Raw genomic sequence first — 22546 nt, forward strand, 5'->3', positions numbered from 1 at the left:
TCCACGTGACCCTGTTTCGTGGCTCCTTTCTGAGACCCACTGCCCCACACCCCTTGGAGGCTCTGGGCCCTGCAGCTGCCTGCTGTCCACCGAGCCAAGAGCTACTGCCAGACCTTCCAAAGATGAGTCATGGGAGCTTTCTAACTTTGGGGAAATCCCATGCCTGCTATATTTGGACATCACAGAGGCCAAGGGAACGGCAGGCCAACAAATTGGTGGCAGGCCCCTGAGGCACTAGACCCAATTTAGAGAATCACTCTATGTACTCTCCTTGAGCTCCAAGCTCTGTGATTCTACATGACTAATTTCCCATTAGGTCTCTCAGAGGAGGAGACAGCTGGGCAGAGAGTCAGACTGAGCATGATTATCCTGATATGCGACTCCTGCTATTTCTCTTCCTAACCTTATCTGGGAGACACGGCACGTGTGTAGGCCCTGATCAAAGATGTACATCCTAGTGCCCACATGCACTCCATCGAGACCAGTGAAGATAAACGCATGCTATTTGGTTCACTGGTTTTCACAGTTTGGGGCCACTGAACCCTATGTAAAAGACAGTGGGGCAGCTCCGCCCAAAATAAAAGTGGAGGCTTCCAAAATCTACTCTTCCTCCTTCACCAACACACCTTTAAAACCCCCGATACAGGGGCACCTGGGTGGCTCGTTGGTTAAGCATCCGACTCCTGATTTTGGCTCAGGTCATGATCTCACATTTTGTGAGCTTGAGACCTGTGTCAGGCTCTGTACTGACAGTGCGGAGCCTGCTTGGGATTCTCTGTCTCCCTCTTTCTCTGTCCCTCCCCTGCTCATGCTCTCTCTCTAAAATAAATACACATTAGGGGCGCCTGGGTGGCACAGTCGGTTAAGCGTCCGACTTCAACCAGGTCACGATCTCGCGGTCCGTGAGTTCGAGCCCCGCGTCAGGCTCTGGGCTGATGGCTCAGAGCCTGGAGCCTGTTTCCGATTCTGTATCTCCCTCTCTCTCTGCCCCTCCCCGTTCATGCTCTGTCTCTCTCTGTCCCAAAAATAAATAAACGTTGAAAAAAAATTTTTTAAATAAATACACATTAAATAAAATAAATAGCCTGTAAAGCCAACTTTCAATCCTACAGATGTATCTGCTTGAGCATAGGTCTCTACATATCAAACACACAGAGGACGGATGCCCGTGTATTCTGTATCTACCAGTCCTGAGACCAGACTTGAGGAGGAAGTTCAAACTGTATACCAGACTGTCTTTCAATCTGTAGGGACTTCTGTACCTGAGAAAGGGGAGCCCCTCTGGGAGCATAATGGTGAGGTTAGTGGTCCAAGCCCACTGTAATGTAACTACATCACTACACTGATGAATTCCCAAGGAGAAAGGGAATTTTGTGATTATTCTGACCATTAATGGTATTTCAATTCTATAAGGACAGCTTAGACTGGATGCGAGCATCCAATTACAATTGCGAAAGTCTTCCGGATCCAAACAGGAATACCTACCAAAAGCCCTTGGGAAGTAGAAAAGGGGACAGGGAATCTTCTGTCCAGGCCCACAGAACTGGCATTTGAACTTGCCTTTCATATATGAAAGTCACGTTAAGTTTTAAACTAGCACACTGTTGTGTGCAATTGACACTGCTAAAACACGTGGGAAAAAACTCACGTATAGGGGTTTAAAATCTTTAAGCAATCTCCCCAATTATGTCTTGCAGCATCAATTCTATAAATATTGCTTTCTTTCAAATAGTGTAGAGGTATTTTTCAACTCAATTATCAAGAATTGCAAATTAGTAGGTTCTAATAAAATATTTTGTTTGCTCATTTAATTGTACTGGTAAATAGAACTATGAATTCCCTATTTAAGATGCACAATGGCTTTTACTAATTTTATGGGTAAAAATGCTGTGTCAGTTCTTCTGTTACCCTCATAAATGATATCTAGCATAGAGAGGAGTATCCCATGATTTACAAATTTTAACTACAAAGTTTTTAGTGGCATGAATTTTTTCCCAACTGAATGCCAGAAAAGGGTCAGAATACTTGAGAGTGCAACTCTTAGAATATTTCCTGTGTCCCTAACCTTCCAAATCCTTGGGAGTAACTTACAATGTGACTATATGTAACTCCAAATTGCTGATAGGCTCCAGCAATGCGTGATTTGCTATTTAGGAAGGAGACTGCGACCCAAACTCCAGTGTTTTCCCATCAACAACTCTCCATCTTCACACACAATTAAACCACTACCTATGATCAGTTTTAAAGTAAAGTAATAAAACTAGCTAATAATTACTGACTGTACACTCTGAGCTCAGCCCCATGTTAAGTACATTTCAATCCTTAACTCAGAGACTCCTTCCTTACCCCAGACTTGGGAGAGAAATGCTGGTCTTAGTCTCATTTTACAGATGATGGAACCAAGGCTTGGAGAGATAAGTGGCCCATGTGTTTGGCCCCCTATTCTGAGCTTTTCAGCATCATCACACATCATAATATTTTATAACCAGTTAAATATTGCTTCACTTTCTTTTCTACACTTTACTACTTTATTGGTAACATTAGGTATGTGGTACCTTAAAATCTTGAATTGTGTTTTACATAGATATAAAACATAATGAAATACTTCTGGTAAATAAGAAAACAATCAGCAACATATCCTTCGTACCTACCTTCTGCTGACATTATATTAATTATCAAATTATGCCTTGCAGTCTCAAAGGTACGCCTATTGTAGGCAGTTATCTATTAGAAAAAGAAAATCATATTAAAGAAGTGAAATGTTATTTGGGAAATGAAATTCATTAAGGACGAAATGAAAACAAATTGTCGTTCTTTCCATTTTCGTTATTTGTTTATATACTTACAAAATGTGCCTTCTCCGGGCAATAACGACTCAGAGCTTTTAGCAATGTTATGGGAAAATAAATAATTAGTCAAGTCTATTTAACATGCAAAAACAAAAAGTTAAAATCGGAAAGACCCTTTTATAGAACACCATTAAGTGCTAGTACCAACGAAGATGCATCATTAGTAAATGGATTAACCATTAGAAATTACTTACCAGTGCCGGTCTAAGATTTCAAAAAAGCCAAAACAATGTATTTTTGCACTTTTAAATGGAGCTTAAGGATCATACTAAAAAGTACACTTTGAAAAAAAGCACATCTCTGTGTTCTTTTTATTCAGTAATAAACTGCACACCAACCAGTCAAAAAAAATGCATGAATAACCCCTTGGACCTCGTATCTCCCAATGGGAGCAGAAGAATAATAAGGATCATAGTCTGTAAAGCTTATGGCACATGCTCAAAAACACAAATCAATCCCTTTGTAGAGTCAAATATTAGTAAACATTTGCAGAGCCAATGAACTTACATCAAAGTCAACCGCGAAATGGCCAGTGCAAACACCAAACAAAGCAAAGGCCAACGACAAGATAGGGCCTCAAAAATTAAGGAATAATTAACTTTATAACAGATATTAAATCATTCAGACAGGTGTGCAGTACCTCAAAAACAACAAATGATTGTGCAATCGTCTTAGAATCCCAGCACTAGCCTTCTGGCAGTGACAAGCTGTAGTGCACATTGAGACAAAAAGAGCAGGACAAAACTGACTCAAACGAAAAGAACAATCTGGCTCATTTAAAAATAAATATCAAAGACTGTTATAGCATCATACGTGAGCTTTAAAGGAAAGAAATTACACTCACCAGAAATATTATTTGAGAGAACAATAAAAAAAAGAATTTTGGAATAAGTAAGTCCAAACCTTTAACACTATTTGAAAGTACATATTCTGAAAAGCATATTATTGCACGAAGTTAAAAGGATTTCTCTGTCCCCAATTTGTCAAATTTCTGTTGGGTTTAATGACTTCCTTGTTGCTGTCTGTTGGGACACATAATCAACAAGTTTCCCACGGGACACTAAAATTAAGACGAGTCATTAAAATAAGTTAGGAACTATTGCTCACAAAGAAGCAAATGAAAAAATGCAAAAAAGACTTGAGGATTTTAAAAGTTTACCCTGTGAAATAATTTAATCATGTTCTCAATGGGAAAAAAAAGTATCAATTTTCTACTATTTGTTAGAGTATCTCAAAGCTAAAACTCAGAAAGATCAGACATTTTCAAGTTCGTGGCAAGATTTTTTATGGCTAACCTTCCCATAATTATCACAAATTTCATTATTATAAATTTCATAAATTCTAATACTTTTTTTTTAAGTCACAGGCTACTGAAGAGAATGAAGGACCTTTCATAAATCAGGGAGAGAATTTTATCTGAATTTATATTTAATGTTTAATTTTAACAGCTATAACAGAATGCAGTCTATCACTTCTAATGAGGTATTTAAATAAAGTAACATTTTAACGTTCTCAAATTTTACTTCTCATGATGATGTGAAGCCCTTCATAGCAGAGAGGTATGCATGCATTCAGGCTTTTTTGATCCCCTATTTCTAGAACAGTAGCTGATCTATTTTAGATGCTTAACAAATATCTAATGAATAAATTAATCAGTGGGTTTATATGTTTAAATATTAGCTTAAGATATGCAAGCCTCTTTTTGACTATGTTAATAGAATATTTTAAAATACTGCAAATATGTTACTATATACAAATATAGATATGTTATTTACAGATAAATCACTACTTGTGTTAAATGAAAGATATGCTAAATTTTCATCATTACCTTTTTAGCATATTATTTGATACATATTTGTAACATTATGTTAGTAGTAAGGTATGAGTGAGAACATCATGAACCCTTGAGAATCCTGGCTCAAGACATGTGTTTCTCTCCCATCCCTCTCTGCAACCAGCAGTAGCCATTTTGAATTTTACGTTTATCATCCCATTCATTTTTAAATAGAGTCTTATTATAAATGCATGTATGCTTAAAATATGGTAGTTTGCTTATTTCCGAGTTCTATAACAGTGTTTAACTATATGTAGTCTTCTGGGGCTGGTTGTTTCATTCAACATTATGTTTAAAACATTTGTCCATGTTGCTGGGCAAGCTTACATTCATTGTTGCTGTAAACATTCAATAATATTATAATAGAGTTGTATGGTGACAGATGGTAGTTACACTTGTGGTGAGCATTGCATAACTAGAGAGTTATCAAGTCACTATGTTGTACACCTGAAACTATGTAACACTGTGTGTCCACTCTACTTAAAAAACATTTTTTTTTTAATTCACTGAATGAAAACTCCACAATTTATTGCTCTATTCTTCTCATAGACTTTTGTTATCTATTCTCTTGCTGACAGGCTTTTGGGTCTCCATTGCTCTGTGCGTTTCCAGTGTTTTGCTATACAAACATCGTTCAATAAGCATGATTGGCCACACCTCCAGTGGACATTTGCAAGTGTTTCTTTTGGGTATATGCCTAGAAGTGGGACTATAGGATTATAGGGTACAGTGACACTCATCTATGTGAAATATTCAATACTGTTTTCCAAAGTGCTTATCTAATCCCCATATCCACCCTCAGTGACTTTTACCAAGGGTAAAATTCTCATTGTGGTCTTAATCTGAACATTTTTCATTACTGATCAGAGTAAGTTTCTTTACCTAATTGTCATTTTTGTCTCCTCTTTAGTGAGATGTCTGTTCATGCCTTATTACTTATTTTCATGTTTTTTTCTTATTACCAAGTCCTTTTTTATATTTTAGATACATATCATTAGTCAGCTATATATTTTTAAAATATCTTCTCCCAGCTTGTGGGTTGCCTATTTTTTAATGATTTTGATGAACACCAGTTGACAAGTGTAGCACAGTAAAATTTATCAGTCTTTTCTCTTAAGTAAAAATGTGTAGGTATTGTTTAAGAAATCCTTCCCTACCCCAAACTCAGAAAGATATTCTTCAACCTTTTCATATAACAGTTTAAATTTTTGCTTCTCATATTTAAATCCTTAAACTACCTAAACTCAAGTTTTGTATTTCTTATGAAGTAAGAATTTAATTTTGTGTTTGCCATATGGCTAACCAATTCTCTGAGCACCATTCACTGACATCCTTTCCCCCAGTCAGCTGTGGTACCATCTCTTCAGACGTACATCATTGTTCCTTATGTAGATGTATCCGTTTCTGGGCTCTCCATTCTATTAACTGGTTAATTTGTCTATCCCTATATCAATACAACCTTATGACAATTACTAGCGATTTATAATAAATCTTGATATCTGGAAGGGAAAGAAACCTTCCTCCCCTCTATTTTTTTTTCCTTAGGAGTGCCTTGATTGTTCTTGGCACTAAAATTTATCTTCTTTATAAATTTTAGAATTAGTTGACATTAGTTTCATGAAAAAAACCTATTGCAATTTTTCTTGGAATGGCATTGAATCTATAGGTCAATTGGGGGGAAATGATGCCTTCATGATTTTGAGTCTTCCTGTCACTGAATGGACTACCTTCTCACTTATATAATCTTAGTATCAATTAAGTTTTATAAATTTCTCCATATAGACTTTGCACACCTTCTGTTATATTTATTCTAAGTGCCTTACAATTTTTGCTGTTATTATAAATGGTATCTTTTTAAAACATATATTTTCTCAATACTTGTGTTTCATGTATAGAAACAGAACCAGATTTTTCATATTGATCCTATAGTTTACTCCTAGGCTTTCTTAAAATTTTAATAGTCTATAGACTATTTATACCATTGAGTATTCTATTTCTTCCCTTAAATACTTACAGACTTAATGGTCTTTTTCTTTCTTTACTGCAATGGCTAGGATTTCTAATATATTCTGTAATAAATGTGATGGAAGGGTTCACTCTTGTTTTGCTCTTTAATTTAAATGCAATTCCTTTAGTGTTTTCCAATTAAAAAATGACATTTAACATTATTTTAGGTAAATAACCTATATAACTTTACTGAAAAATTTAAAAAACTATTTTGACAATAACTCAAAATAACCTTTTTCTTATATCTACATATATATCTATGTAGGTACTTATATGTTCTATTTCTGTATCTTATATCTACATTGTCTACTGGAAGGAGATTTATTGATAGAAGTCACTGGAAAGTCATATTAATTCAAACTTCAATTCAAAAGAAGAAACACCTTCTCTTTGCCAACACAGAAGTTCATATCCACAGTCTATGGCTGATTAAAACTTTGGAGAAAAACTCAAAGCATGTGATCCCCTGAGAGTTTATACCAGATAGAAAACATGCCATTCAGGACCTGTACAAGCTCCTGGCAATTCCATTTAGTAGCTCCTATGATGCTGCTCTGGTCACTACCACTAAACCCTTATGGAATTAATAAGTTAAATTAGAAATCTAAGCTCCTGAGGCATCAGGGTATAAAACTATAGTAGGACTCTCTTGCCACTGACTGCCATTATAATTCTGATTTTGTTGGGTATGGCAGGGAAACCTTACTAGCTTTTATATCCATTTAGTTTTTATAGTGTTAATTCCCATTCAATGTCAATATTGCTTTTGTTATTGTTTTAATTTCTTTTTTTTTTCAATGTTTATTAACCTTTGAGAGACTGAGAGAGACAGAGTGTGAGCAGGGTAAGGGCAGAGAGGGGGAGACACAGAATCCCAAGCAGGCTCCAGGCTCTGAGTTGCCAACACAGAGCCTGAAGCGGGGCTCGAACGAACAAACCGGGAGATCATGACTTAAGCCAAAGTTGGGACGCTCAACTGACCGAGCCACCCAGGCACCCCTATTGTTTTAATTTCTAATGTCTTCCAGGTATGATGTTAGGTACTGGTGAAAATCTGATGGATTATAATAGCATCCATTCCTTCCAGAATAAAGGCCAAACATATCACCCTGGCTTATGGAGCCCTCAAAGATCTACCCCTACCAACATCAACATCTCTATTCCCATCATCCGCCCTCTGGAGTGCATCCTGCCTTCTAGCCACACTTAGAGTTCTCTAGATCGCGTGGTTTTGCTTACACCTCCAAGATTTTGATGTGCTGTTTCTTCTAAGATAGCCTTCCTTCTACTTGTGAAGTGAATTCCTATTTACCCTTTTACAACTCGGTATCAAACAGTACCTTCTTATTAAAATAGTTATGACAGTGTTGGCTAACAATGGATTTCCATTCCAGTGCTTCAACTCCTGGAAGACATAGCAGGACTCACCTCTTACTCATCTTCTACTACCAGCAGTTATCATAATACTTAGCACATGATAGGAGCACATGTCTGTTTAAAGACTGTATTTCAATGAACATGCAATTTGAAATTAATATATAAAGCAAATAAGTGTTTTAAGTTTGTGTTTATTTTCTTACATAGAATTCATATTATAGTAATCTATCATTTTTAAATGTCTTTTAATTTTTTCCCACTAATTTAGACTGCTCCCTTTTTTATATACAAAGCTGAAACAAAGACCTTGGTAGATAAACAGAAAGGAATGGCATATTTCCAAATTAAAAAAAAAGTTCTAAGTAAATTACCTCAATTATTGTTGGTTTCCCCACATTTTCAGCTGTTGGAGACCCATACAGGACGCCATCGCTATATGGTGTCCTTTGGATATATCGAAGCCATCCAGGTCGGTCTGGGTAACCCATTAAATTTGTGTTAAATGTTATAGGATCATTACTAATCTCGCCTAGATAAGAAACACACAATTAAGATATAAGACAGTTATTTTCACACATGTTGCTTTGGTAATTTCAATCAAAATATTTCTAAAAATTTTTCTTACATTTGTAGCAAACTAAATACACACCAAAAAAACAAAACAAAACAAAACAAACAAACAAACAAACAAACAAAAACCCAACCCATCTGGGAATTTCAATTAGAGCCTCACGTAAAGAAAACGTCTTTTTGGTTATTTAGTTTGCCTGGAAATCTTATGCAACAAAGAAATGCAGTCATACAATGTTTTTGGAAATTTGTTTTCTTTTCTTTCTTTTCTTTTTTTCTTTTTTTTTTTTTTTTTGTCACATAGGAGTGTGAAAGTTCTGCCAAGGAGACAACAATCTTTCAGGAAAATCCTCTAATCATGCTGATGCACATATTCTCTTGAGAAGCCTTTCTTTCATGACACTCTGGATACTATCAAACTAATCATAATGGACATCTCAAAATGATAAAAGTATCATCAAAACAAAAATAATGTAATTTTAAAACTTTGGAGAATGTTATAAATCCAAAAAGAACTGTAATTAATAAATAATAATAATAGCACCATTTGTTAGAATGTGCCTGGTCTCTAGAGGCACTATTTCACCTGATTTTCAAACACACCTATAAAAATGTTGCTAATAATATTAGCCCTAATTTTATTCATGGGATATGTAATTTTCCATGTTAAGTAACTTCTCCATGGTCTTATTAAATGGTGAAATTAGAATTTAATCCTGGCAGATTCCAGCAACTATGCTCTTAACTACACATTTTCTTCACAAACATTGGAGCTACTGCTCAAAAGGCTCAGCTATGTTGTTTTGCAAACACAGAATGTCACATAAAAACATTTTTTTGGGGGGGGTGCCTGGGTGGCTTAGTCGGTTAAGCAACCATCTCTTGATCTCAGCTCAGGTCATGATCTCATGGTTTGTGAGTCCGAGCCCCGCATCGGACTCGGGGCTGACAGTGTGGAGCCTGTCTGGGATTCTCTCCCTCTCTCAAAATAAATAAATAAACATTAAAAAAAAATTTTTTTTTAATAACTTATAAAAAGATTATTTTTTTAATGCTGGTGAGAACATGAGTAACTATTTTCTATGACTGTTTTCAGGTATGTTATTCATCACATAATTTACAAAAATAACATCTATATTAATTCTAATGCTACAATTCTCAGAAAGTTCATTGTTTGTTACTTAGGAGTCATAGTAACAAATATATTTTTGCTTGCTACCCTTTCTATATTTTAATTAATTTGATGGTATTCATCAAATGGGGCAGAGAGAGAATGAGACACAGATTCTGAAGTAGGCTCCAGGCTCTGAGCTGTTACCACAGAGCCCGACATGGGGCTCGAACGCACTAATTGTGGGATTATGAGCTTACCCAAAGTCAGATGCTTAACTGACTGAGCCATCCAGGTGGCGTTAAACCAACAGTGAATTAAATAAGGTTTCACAATTAGTATTATTTTGAAGGAAAAATTAATCTTCATTATATTATGAAGTTATATAAAATTATCTCATATTGTAAAAGCTTTCTTGAGAACTCTTTCTAAATACCATATTTCATTCTCTTCTACAACATATGTATAGTCTTCCAAAGATCAATATGCTACATAAGAATCGAAGTCTTAATACGGAAAATCATAACTGTACAGCTATAATTATTTCTACACGAATACAGGTAGGTCATTTGTCAGAAGCACAAAACTCAACATTGGAAAACTAGAAACAAGCTTTTTTTTTTTAATTCAAAAATGAATTATTTCCTTCTGTGATTAAATTTTTAATCTTAAAACAGGAAATATCCCTACAACAGCCAATTTATCACATTTACAGATCATTTTGAATAATGTTAATAATATCTGATCATAGACCTTGCGAGTCATATACACTGAACAAAAAGGAAAATTCAGTAAATTACCCACTTGTTTCCCACTGAGAACATACCAGGCTTGGGGTAAGGTGGAAATTCCCCCTTAAAATACTCTCTTTCCAAAACATGAACAAAGAGGACACCTGCAGATGGGTACACATTCCGATCAGAGTGCACCTTCGAGAAAATAGTGTACACTGAAAACAAAGGAAAGATAAGAGATCGAAAGACAGATAATGAGAAACACTCATAGTTTGCTTACACTGCAAAGAAGGGTTTTGCTTCTTTAGAAATTTCTGGGAGAACTGAAGCAGCATGCAAGATATTGTTAAGAAGTTTGTTTTAAAGGGAAGTGACTTCAGGACAAAACATGGAACAACTCTTTCAACATGGTGTGTTTAGACACTCTCAAATATTATGTAAACAAAAGTAGGCACATTTAATAATTAAAGCTGTTATTAAATAGGAAGACATTCATAATATTTTTTTGGTAATTTCTTTTTATGGAAATTATTACCAACAAAATATATGATGAGAACTGACCCACCACATAATTATGATTAGTTTCTTTTTTCTTTTTTCTTTTTTGAAAGTGAAGTATAAAGAGTAATTTTTAAGTGGTAAAAATCTAAACCATATTAACTATTTGCCTGACAAAGCGTAGCAGACTATATAATATCAAATGTATATAATAGGTGACTTTCATACACGCTTATAAAAATGCATTGGATACTTTTTCCTCGTATTTATCCTAGAAATGATTTACTCCATTTTACCTGATCTTGACTTTTAATAATTCTATTAATCTATTCTAGTATGCTACATCCCAAATAAACATAACAATCACATAATAAAATTCAGCGCAAATAATTTCTTTAAATGAAATGGGGCAGATTTCATGAGTTACCAATTACTTATGTGATGTGAGTACATTAAAATGGCTAAATTGGTTTAATTAGTTCCCACCTATTCTTTTTCCTGTGATATCATCATCTCCACCAACACATTACTGCCATTACACTTGTCACCTCTACAATCTCTTTTAGTTTTTTATCTTCCTGATTGGCTAGTGGTGGCAATTTTTAAACAGATAAATCCTATCAGGTCAGTTCTTTCTCTTAGTCACTGATGGATTTGTGAATGTAGTAATTAACCTTGAGAACCTCAAGGCTGCTTGCCCTATGCTCACAACTAAAAGCCCTAGATAGCAAAATCACTGACAGTAAATTTTTCACCATAAAAATACAAACTCTCACAAAATGCTTCTTTATCTGTGAAAACTTGTCCCTGCAGTTCTATGGATGGCTGACAAAAATGGAGAACTGAATGAAAATATTGTAGCTTCATGTACCCATAGCTTTGCTACTAAAAACACAACTTCAAAGGCTATATAACAGATGGAAGGAAGCTGCAAGTTATGTTTAAACTAGGTACGTAGAGAGACTCCTCCTTTCCTCACTTGATTTGCTAGTATTCATAAGTACTCTGCACGTGGCCCTTAGAATACCCAACTTCTTCCCCCCAAGAACAATTTACTCACCTGTGGAAATGGTCCCATTCCAAAAAACAAAACAAAACAAAACAAAACAAAACAAAAGAATGAGCAAGTCACAGAAAAATAGAGAGGATGAGAATGTGAAATTTTTCATCAGTTGGATTCCACAGCCTCCCCTGAATGCCAGGTGCTGTGGAGAATGTGAAAATGGAGGAGGCCCAGTCCCTGCCTTCCATGAGTTCACCATTTGGTTTGGGAGACCAATGCCCACCTAATTAGGTATGTTCCCAGACGTATGGACTGCTCTGGCAATACATAGTAAGATGGTGAGGAGCAATGGAAGCTGGAAAAGATCTGGAAAAGATTTATGTAAGAAGCAGAGTTCCATATGGTTCATAAAATACTAACAAGATTCTGAAACTCATAGATGGGGATTCGGGCATTTCAGTGGTGAAAACTTGTAAGATACAGTCGTGGGATACTGGGGGGACCTTTCAAGGAAAAACAAATTAAGTTGTGATCTTGAGATATATTTAAGGCAAAAGGAGAAAAACTAGGAAGAAGAGTCAAATTATGGAGATTTGTGAACCCCTACTGAGAAGTTACTTCATTCTGTATGTCAAGGTGGTTAAATTCTAGATCACAATCCTACCCTCAAAGCACAGGAGTACTTTAAAGAATCTAAAGGAATCTCTCTAGAGTTTACGTAATTTATTCTTTCTAGAGATTAAAACACCTTGAAGTCCAGCACTGAATTTTACTTACCATTGTTATTTTCTTGGCACTTAGAAGGTGTCTGACATATTTGAATAATTTTATCAATGCCTGTTGAATGGATGAAAACCTTCTACTTAAAAAGCACTGTGGAGGTAAACACAGGTGTTATGTTTGTGGACTAAATGTATACATAATACTTAACTTAAATTTCAGCTTTTTAACGAATTAATTCTCACATGTGTGTAGCAGTTTATGGGTTATCATCCTCCATTTACATTATAAACTAAGAGTCTCCCTTAGTTTTTGCCGCCATCAAGTAATAAAAGCTAGCTTCTAAAGCCAAAAGAAACGTTGTTCATATTAAACAATATTGAAATGATTCTATTTACTATATAGCCCTTGGCAAGGCCTAAAGGGGAACCACGAAGGGGTACCTGCCACTGCACATCACCTCACTACAAGGACTAGTATGGAACATCTCAGTTTCCGCTTTCATAAAAACCATTTCTGTGACCTACAGAGCCAAACCACAATTTACCATGGCCCTCGTGGGTTTTAAGATGACATGCACATTTCTTTATTCACATGTACTCAATTGCCTTTCTGCAATGTGCTGAACTGCATACTTGCTGGTCAGTTACCTTGGCAACTCTGCAGTAAAGGCTGCTTCACTGTAAGTATAGTACGCCATTCACTCTGAGAAAAACATGATATGGATGTATGGCACATTCATCATCTAGAAATGGAAAATGACTAAGCCACTATGTTTTGTTTGTGAAAATGATACTTCCTTTCTGCAGCATCAGTTTAAATTATGGGCACCCACACAACATTTTAGAGAAGGGCCCTTTACCCTTCCCTTTCCCATTTGTTACCTGCAAAACAAATCACTCTTCAACAGAGGCTATCTGGGCGGTATTTACACCTAGCTTCCTTTTGGAAACAACACGGGACACAGAATTCCAAGTTACAGGCTCTTGTTCTAAGCATGAGCTATATAAATAACGCTGATTTGGTCTGCACCGACACCAACAATGGCTGTGACTCAGTTAACACGTGTTGCATCCACATGTAACTATGCAGTACTCACAAACAGAAAGCCTGAAGTGTATTGCTTTCCTTAAAAACAAATCTTAAAAATCAAATTTAAACATTCTAAGAATCCACAGTACTAAAATCTAATGATCTCTGAAATATACATGTGTACAGTGTCATGCTAATCAAACTGAGGTCACAGGCTCTGGTCTCTCTGTGTATCACATGGCTTTGCAATTGTCTACGGCTGCAAATCCATTACCTCTGCAAACACATGCCACTGGAAACAAATGAAACTGAAAACCAGTGTGTGGCTAAATCCCGTGCAAATCCATCACCATTAATGGGAAAAACAATTAAACCAAAAATTCAACCCACAGGGGGTCAAAAACAGCATCTTCAAACAGCAAGGGTAGCTAGATTTGCAAAGATTAAAAACTGAGGACAGTCACAGAGAGCAGATTTTTTTTAGGAAAAATTACATATCTAAGAAGAGCAAAAGGGTGTGTGGACAAGGGGCCAGGGTCCCTAAACTCAGTTCAATGTTCTTCATTACCATGCTACCGAAAACTTTACAAAACTGTTCTCTGTACATTTTAGTCATAAGGTACAGAAAACTACAGATCATGTCAACAATCATGTGACAGCAGAGAGCCAAGAATCACGTAACAGACGGTGATGGCAGTAACAATAAAGTGGGGCCTCATGCTAGCTAAATAGCATCCTGTCTTCCTTTATTAATAGTCCATTTGAAATTTCTCCCTAAGGGAGCCACATCGTGATGAGGGTGTGCATTTGAGTGCTTATGTACAATTACTTAAAAACAAAAGCAAATTTGGATGTATTTAGTAAACATGAAATTTTGAAAGGATTATGGTGGTGCATTGCTAGAATTTATAGCATATAACTTCACAATTATCACAAGGATTATTTTTAATGGCATATGCGTGTGTACAGGCACGTACAAAGTCCCTTCTCTACAAAAAAGTCCAAAGAACACTTACCAGACCTTTTTCTGCATCACCAAGAACAAGTGCACGGTTATAAAATAAACTAGCTGCTGAGCGTGAGACCCTACAAGTCCCAGCGAGATTTAAATCTGAAAGCTGTCTCTCCACTGAAATCTCTGAGAAGAAAGTCATAAAGTATTGTCAGTGTTCACGTCCAGGTGGCCTCTGTTAGGCACCTATTTTGTGTATATCTCTCTCATAGATGCTTTATCAACAAATTAATCATTCTAAAGGGTCCACTTATATCATCACTTTCTAACTTTTAAGGTTTAATAAGACACAGTAAATTCTCACTTTACCAGGAGACCCAAGGAAGGAAACAGTTCAGAGAGCTGAGTTTTCTAAAGGATGGAGTCCATCCTTTTTCATGATGGTACAGCATCATCATTTGGCATATCAATTACTGCACTCTGCTCTATTATACAATGACGTCCTTATGGACCGTTTGGTTGCCTTGTCATTTACTGATCACACACCTCCGCTAGTGGGTCCCAGTCTGCTAATGCTTTTTAAGGTTGTGTGTTTTATAGATTTTCTGTTTTCTCATCTGCAGACAAGTTGTCAGCTGTCATTTCTCATTGCTATCAGTATGTTTCCTATAGCAGCTTCTCTATCCCTTCTAATTTGCTGCTATTAATCTGCTGCATGCACGTTTAGAAACCAGACTACCAAATGAGGTGGCGTTGTGTGTTAAAGTAAGAACAAATTTGTTCTGTCTTAACGCACGCGGGGCTCTGCTAGATGTGAAAAACAGGAGCCTGCATTTGCCGCATCGATTTTGGCCACCTTTTGTGGCAGATTTCCTGGTCCTTAGTTGATGTGGTATACTTCTGAATAGATGATCTTACTATAATTGGGACACAGCCATTATTTGAGATGGCAGCGTAAATTCCATGTATTAAATGCATTCAGAAATAAATAAGTGTACCATAGAAAGTCTTAATTCAACCCATACATTATGTAAACACGAACTGTCAAATCAAAATGAATGGATTTAATGTGTTGTATAAAATAATTTCTTACATATCTGCTGTGTGGGAAATATACTGCATAATTTAAACAAAGAGATCTATTGATTAAGTGATCTATTACCTTCAGCAATAGCTAAATCAGCCTAAGAATATAACGCACTATAATTAATAAGTAATTTATTATTAAGAAATTAAAGTCTACTTCTAAAAGCATTTCAATTTTGTTAATTTGCCTCTCATGTTCAGAGAGTTTTAAGACATAAGCTGTTCAATGGGAAGCACGACAAGAGTGCTTTGAGTGAAAATTACTTAAATAAGATGGTGCATATTTCTCAACTGTTCATAGCACTGCCTGAAAAAAAACTGGGGGTAAAAATGATGAAGAAGACTTTTAAGTACGTGTAAGATGAATGGTAATACTGAACAGCCATTTATCTGGCACAGCTTTGAAAATAAACTTTTGCCTAAGCAATGAGACATTCCGATTCCTCAAAATCCTCTTTACCTTAAATCCTTATGCTAATCCTAATGTTAAGAACCAGGATATCATTTTAAAAGAAAGTTACGTAAAAAATACAGTTGCTAAACTTATTATATGGCCATCCCTGGTAATTAAAACTTGTAAGTACTGTCAGGAAAAAAAATTAAGTTTGGTCTTATACTTTACGGCTTTACCAGCTAAAAGGCTTGGAGCCCCTGAACACACAGCACCACAAGAAGCTGCTACCAATGAATCGGGATGGATTCTAAGAGATGAAACTCATTTGCTGTCTCTGCCTCAAGAGAACTCATTTCAGGGTTTCAGAGTCCTATATATTTATTGTTTCCTTCCCAATTTATTTATTTATTTATTTATTTATTTTTTTAATAATTTTTTTTTTCAACATTTATTTATTTTTGGGACAGAGAGAGACAGAGCATGAACGGGGGAGGGGCAGAGAGAGAGGGAGACACAGAATCGGAAACAGGCTCCAGGCTCTGAGCCATCAGCCCAGAGCCCGACGCGGGGCTCGAACTCCCGGACCGCGAGATCGTGACCTGGCTGAAGTCGGACGCTTAACCGACTGCGCCACCCAGGCGCCCCCCCCAATTTATTTTTTTAATGTATTATTTCTATAGCCAAATTGAAATTTAATTACTAACCTAGATAATTGCTGTAGAAAACTATTCTGAGGAACATCAGTATCCAGCTAGGTACACGACCTTTCTGTGGGGTTTCTTTTCCCCCTCTCACTAAGATTTACCTTATATTTGATCAATCCAGGTTTATAAATCCTGGCTTGGAATCAAAAGTTTTTCTCAGCAGTCTGCCCTTCACCTTTGAGTTTACTCAACATCAAAGTACTGCAGGCCATTCATTTGGCGGTGGTCAGCTACTGTTTTTATTTCAGTCACAGACCATGCCTAGGCTGTAGAATTCATCACAGGGAAGGCATTAAATTGCTTTTTTAACTTCATTCCTTTAAGAGATAAGGCCACTTTTCTTTACATGAGGTAGAAGAGAAACACTGCATCTTTTTCTACAAAAAGCAAAAGGTTTTTTTTTTCCTCCTGACCAAAGCCACTTACCAAAACTATTTTTCTACACTGGAGTGAAACGTCTTGATTTTCCCTACAATGATCACATGTTTTTGTTTTGTCCTGTTGTTTTTTTCTTAAATGTCAGTTGGAAAGTGGTTGCAAAACATTGTTAATTGGTGATCGATGAACTTAGTCTCGTGAACGCTGCTGTTGAGAAGGGCTTTAGATGTCATCCTGCCTGAGCATGCCAAATATATTTCTCTACTAAAGACAGATCATAGCATTACTTCCTACTTGGATATGGCCTCAGCATTCTTCTCAACCCAGAATTCCTGACAGACACTATCAATCGGAATTGGCATGCACTTGCCCCCCTGGAGAGTTCAGTCCTTCATTTTATAGATAACAAAATTGAACCCAGACAGACAAAATGATAGGTTCAAGCCTACAGGAGAAGTAAGAGGAAAGGCTGGGACTTGAACCCAGTAAGTCATGTATTTTGTTGATTTGGAAGCATAAGGTAATACATTTGGTGGTTGTCTGTACCTTGTATTATTACGATCTACTACAGCAAGCTAATTATGTTGCATAATGCCTGCACTTTCTTAACCTTTTGTTTGATGACAAACCAGAATTTGTCCGAGTTCATTCTTCTATTTTGTGAAGTTACTGTAATAACACTACACAACGGGAAGAAGTGAGTTGACAGTCACAACTCCAAGAAAGAAACAGACCTGAAGGTTCTTTTGTTTAAAGAAAGAAACACACTTGAAGTTTAAAAGGAGACATTTCAGCTGGCATTACCTGAGCCTAGAAGGAGAAACTCATATCCCTGATAGATGGTCTTTTGAAGTCCTGGAACTTTGTGACTCTTCCTCCTAAATTTGCCACCTTTCAGAGGCAAAGAAGAATATATATTTTCAGCCATAGGAGCACTTCCTGCTCCTCTCCAACCACAGAGGAAAAGAAGTCATCTAGAGAGATATTTCCATCTTCAAGGCATGCCAGTCCTTGACTGTCAGTAAGCTAAGGAGGAGCTCCTTTAAGACAGCAGAAGAGAATTCTAACGAATTATTCAGAGTACATATTACTTTATTCCCAAGAAGGTCAAATTAAAGTTTAAATTTAATATTAAATAATTAGGAAATCAGTACATGATTATTTTGACTTTCTCTAAGGAGAAAGTTTGTTTCTTAGGGGAAAAAATAATAAAAGTTTAGCAGTAAACCTAAGGCTCACCCATTTTGGAAAGTGAATTGTGTTAAGAAAGAAAGGAGAATTTGAAAACATTTATCTAAGTGAAGTATATGAATGAGTAATGTGAAGGCTTATTCCTTTTTTATTTAAATTATTCTGGGATAAATTTTAAGTTCCTCTACCTCCACCCTAGGGGAAAAAAAAGGGAATCTATATTTAGAATGCTCTTTATGATTTTTGTAATTTGTGCCAAGATAGAATGATGCCAACTGTGTGACTCTGAGACTTCAAATTCCTCAAAATCCTATTTACAGAAGAGATACCATCCCACTGCTAAAATTTAGGACAGAGCATTATTTTAAAAGGTATAGAAAAAATACAATCACTAAACTTACTTTATAAATGCTCTTAGAATGTTTTGTGCTCTCTTGAAATTGTCAAAAAGAGATGATTGGAATTCACGGTCAAGAACATCTCAAAGAACATTTGATACCTGAGGTAGCATTTAAAACGGCCTTGCTCTATGAACCACTAGAAACAATTCTCTTCGTACAGTTGATAAGGCATCATTCTCTGTATATTTTGATAATACAGAACTATAGTGATAGTATTTAAATGGGATGAGAAGACCAGGAAGGGAAAAAAAGCTAAAGGGTGAGTTCAAAGAAACTGAGGATGTGGTATCTCAGTAGATTTAGGATGTATTGATCACTTCTATTTTGAGAACTGTAATTATCACTCAAGTTCCAAGGAGAAAATCAGTTTGGGATCCAATGAGAGCATGAAGTTTAAAAGAGGAGGAGACAAGTATCTCTTGAAGATTCTGGAGAACGCTGCATGCAAAGATCTTGGAATCACATATTTTACTAAGAAAGCACCACAGCAGGGGCACCTGGGTGGCTCAGTCGGTTGACCCTCCGTCCAACTTCGGCTCAGGTCATGATCTCGTGGTTCGTGAGTTCGAGCCCCTCATTGGGCTCTGTGCTGACAGCGGGGAGCCTGGAGCCTGCTTCTGATTCTGTGTCTCGCTCACTCTCTGCCCCTCCCCCACTCATGCTCCGTGTCTCTCTCTCTCTCTCTCTCTCTCTCTCTCTCTCTCTCTCTCTCAAAAATAAATAAACATTAAAAAAAGAAAGAAAGAAAGAAAGAAAGCACCACAGCAGATGACTCATCGGGGCTCAACAGCTTATTGTGGAACAACTTTTTGGCAAATAAAGTAGGAAATGGAGGGACATGCTCAAAGATAACAGGAGTTCTAGAGATCAAAGTGAAAGAGAAGAAACTGAAGAAAAAAAGAATGGATGAGGGGGCCTGGGAGGCGCAGTCGGTTAAGTGTCCCACTTCAGCCAGGTCACGATCTCGCGGTCCGTGAGTTCAAGCCCTGCGTCAGGCTCTGGGCTGATGGCTCAGAGCCTGGAGCCTGTTTCTGATTCTGTGTCTCCCTCTCTCTCTGCCCCTCCCCCGTTCATGCTCTGTCTCTCTCTGTCCCAAAAATAAATAAACGTTGAAAAAAAAAAATTAAAAAAAAAAAAAAAGAATGGATGACTGTAAATTTAGTGCAGAATGGTGTGAAGTCCAAAGGGAGAGTTTTTGGTGATCTCATGTCGGGCACCAGGAAGCAGAGCAAGTCCCAAGTCCTCGGGAGATGAAGAGATTTAATACATTGCAGATGGCAACACCGAGAGTCAACTGGGGCCATAACTAGGAAGATCAGAAAACAGGAAGAGGGGATATGCCTAAGAAGCTGAGGGCCCTCAGCTTGAATAAGGAAGCAGCCAGATACTGATGATCATCATGGGTAATTCCCTTGAAGAAACCAGGAGGGATCCCTTGAGAATATCTAAGGAAGGTGTGGGGAAAGGACTCTGAGATGATGGGCTTCGGTCCTGGAACAAATGCATTTTTTAGTGCTTTTTAAAACAAAGTTTTGTGATCTTCTCATGGGAAGTTATTGTTATAAAACTCTATGTTTTATTATGGATATTACCAATCAAAATTCCTTTAAAAATGCAAAGATACTTGCGGGTTTGTTTCAAAAACAGCAGAGTAGAAAATTGGAAGCCTCTGTCTTACTGTGAAACAGACCTGGAAGTGGATGATTCCAGCTAAGGGATAATTTGGCGCTAGCTGGAATAAAGCTAGTGACCTCTAATTTTAGAGCTGTATGAAGAGAGTGAGGTAAGCCAGGAATCATTCCTACAAGGTACCCAGGATTTGTTATATGGCAGTAAAGCCATTTTTATCACATAAAATTACTTCTCTTCTAAACACATTTTTAAATTGCTATTTTTATAGACACTTTGGTTGCCCAAAAGTCATGGAAACCAGGCTACATGCAAACATGCAGGAGCACATATAGCCAAAATTGTGTATGTGCATATGTGTGGTTGGGGTGGGGGGTGGTGGGCAGAGATCTTAAAGGCAAATAATCAAGAAATGTTAAGTGAAAGCTTATGATGATAATCAGCATTTTGAAAACAACTCATCTTTTGGTTATTAAGTAAGTCTTTTTCTCCCTGATGAAATGCATTATTTCAAAGGTCCTGGCATATTGCTAATGGACACATTTATGATAGGGAAGAAAAAATTTAGGAAAAAAAAATCATCCAAGGGTCAGGTCATCTTTCCAATAGAAAGTAAGTGCCATCTAATTATTTAATAGCAAAACATATCAATTTGGTTTTGCAACAACAAAAAAATCAGTCAAAAAACCACCCACAATTAGCCAAAATATTTTATGACCATTTTTCTAAGGTTGAATAAATACTGTTTTTAAAATGATTTATGTTAAATGTGCTTCTTAATGTTTTTCAATGTTGTAAATAAATTGTTATAATAACCACACTGGAACAATTTTTATAAGTGGCAAGGTAATGACTGGATAAGGGTCACAATAGGTTAAAAACAAGAATTATTTTTAGTTAAAAAAAAAAGGCAAACTACAGCAAAGGAAAAAAAAAATTTAGAAAATAATGGATTAAGAACATAGAGGATCAGAAGTTTTAGAAGATTAGGAAAACAAAATCTGATTTTTTTCAGACTGACTTGCCAAAAAAAAAAAAAATCCACACATGACTGAAAAAGCAAATGGGATACTGGAAGCGAACATTTAATTGACCCCCCAAAGGGGATTTAGATTTACCACCTAAACTCACCATCTTTCTTCCCACCAGTCATTTTTCTGCTGAAAATATAATTGTTGGCCTGTTTGGTCTTCCAGTTAACTGTTCCATTTATGCCATCAGCACAGCTTAATAAAAAAGCTTTTCAGAATAAAACAAACGCACAAAAAATGAAATTAATGTCACATTAAAATGACTATCACAGATCAGCTACTATTAACTGGGATTAGATTCCTTTCAGCCCACTAGCTGTTTAATTCCATTTACTAAATATTTGTTGTGTGTCACTACAAGGAATATGTAAGGATATAAGGTAAACAAGATACAGGTTCTGCAACTCAATAAGTCCACAATCTTCAGGGATTGATCATTCATGTACACAAATATGAATGAAATATATATGCATATAATCATTACACATATACACAGTGGTAGAGAGAGAAGTACTACAAAACCCTCAGGGGGGAGCCATAATCCCTGGATATGGATGTTGTGATAACTTTAAAGTATGTTTTACATTTTACAGTTGAGGGGGTGCCTGGGTGGCTCAGTCAGTTAAGCATCCCACCCTTGGTGTCAGCTCAGGTCATGATCTCACGGTTTTGTGGGTTCAAGCCCCACACTGGGCCTGTGCAGCTGCCAGCACAGAGCCTGCCTGGGATTCTCTCTCTCCCTCTTTCTCTGCTCCTCCCCCACTCACACTGCAAAAGCTCTCTCTCTCAAAATAAACAAACATTTAAAAAAAAAAAAGAAATTTTACAGTTGAGTTTTTTGGAAACATTACATTGGCAGAAATGAGCAGAATTGGGATTAGGGGCTAATAAATAGGAGGCTATCTCTGGAGTGCAGGGTAGCAGTGAGCCCATAAATCGGTGGTTGAAGCAAAAGGAAAATAAAGCTGGGGCCAGTTACATGACATCATGCAGATAATACTGACAAAGTTTTCAAATTGCCGCATGTGGGTTAGTTAAAAGGGGA

At 36.7% G+C, this 22546-nt stretch overlaps 1 protein-coding gene across 4 annotated transcripts in view; it reads right to left on the bottom strand.

Annotated features, from left to right (window-relative positions):
* SGCE (sarcoglycan epsilon) overlaps positions 1 to 22546 on the bottom strand; it is a 70079-nt gene that overhangs the window by 31122 nt on the left and 16411 nt on the right. For 2 of the 4 annotated variants that reach the window (XM_047850797.1, XM_047850799.1), the window contains exons 2-3: positions 8439 to 8596; positions 2652 to 2724 (exon numbers count right to left, since the gene is read on the bottom strand). In XM_047850797.1, the coding sequence (XP_047706753.1) occupies positions 2652 to 2724; positions 8439 to 8596 (231 nt within the window). Of the gene's footprint in view, positions 1 to 2651; positions 2725 to 8438; positions 8597 to 10574; positions 10698 to 22546 lie in introns of all 4 variants that reach the window. The other 2 variants (XM_047850796.1, XM_047850795.1) reach the window with 2 other exon arrangements.

This window comes from Prionailurus viverrinus, chromosome A2, assembly GCF_022837055.1.
Source record: "Prionailurus viverrinus isolate Anna chromosome A2, UM_Priviv_1.0, whole genome shotgun sequence".
Taxonomy (NCBI): Eukaryota; Metazoa; Chordata; class Mammalia; order Carnivora; family Felidae; genus Prionailurus; species Prionailurus viverrinus.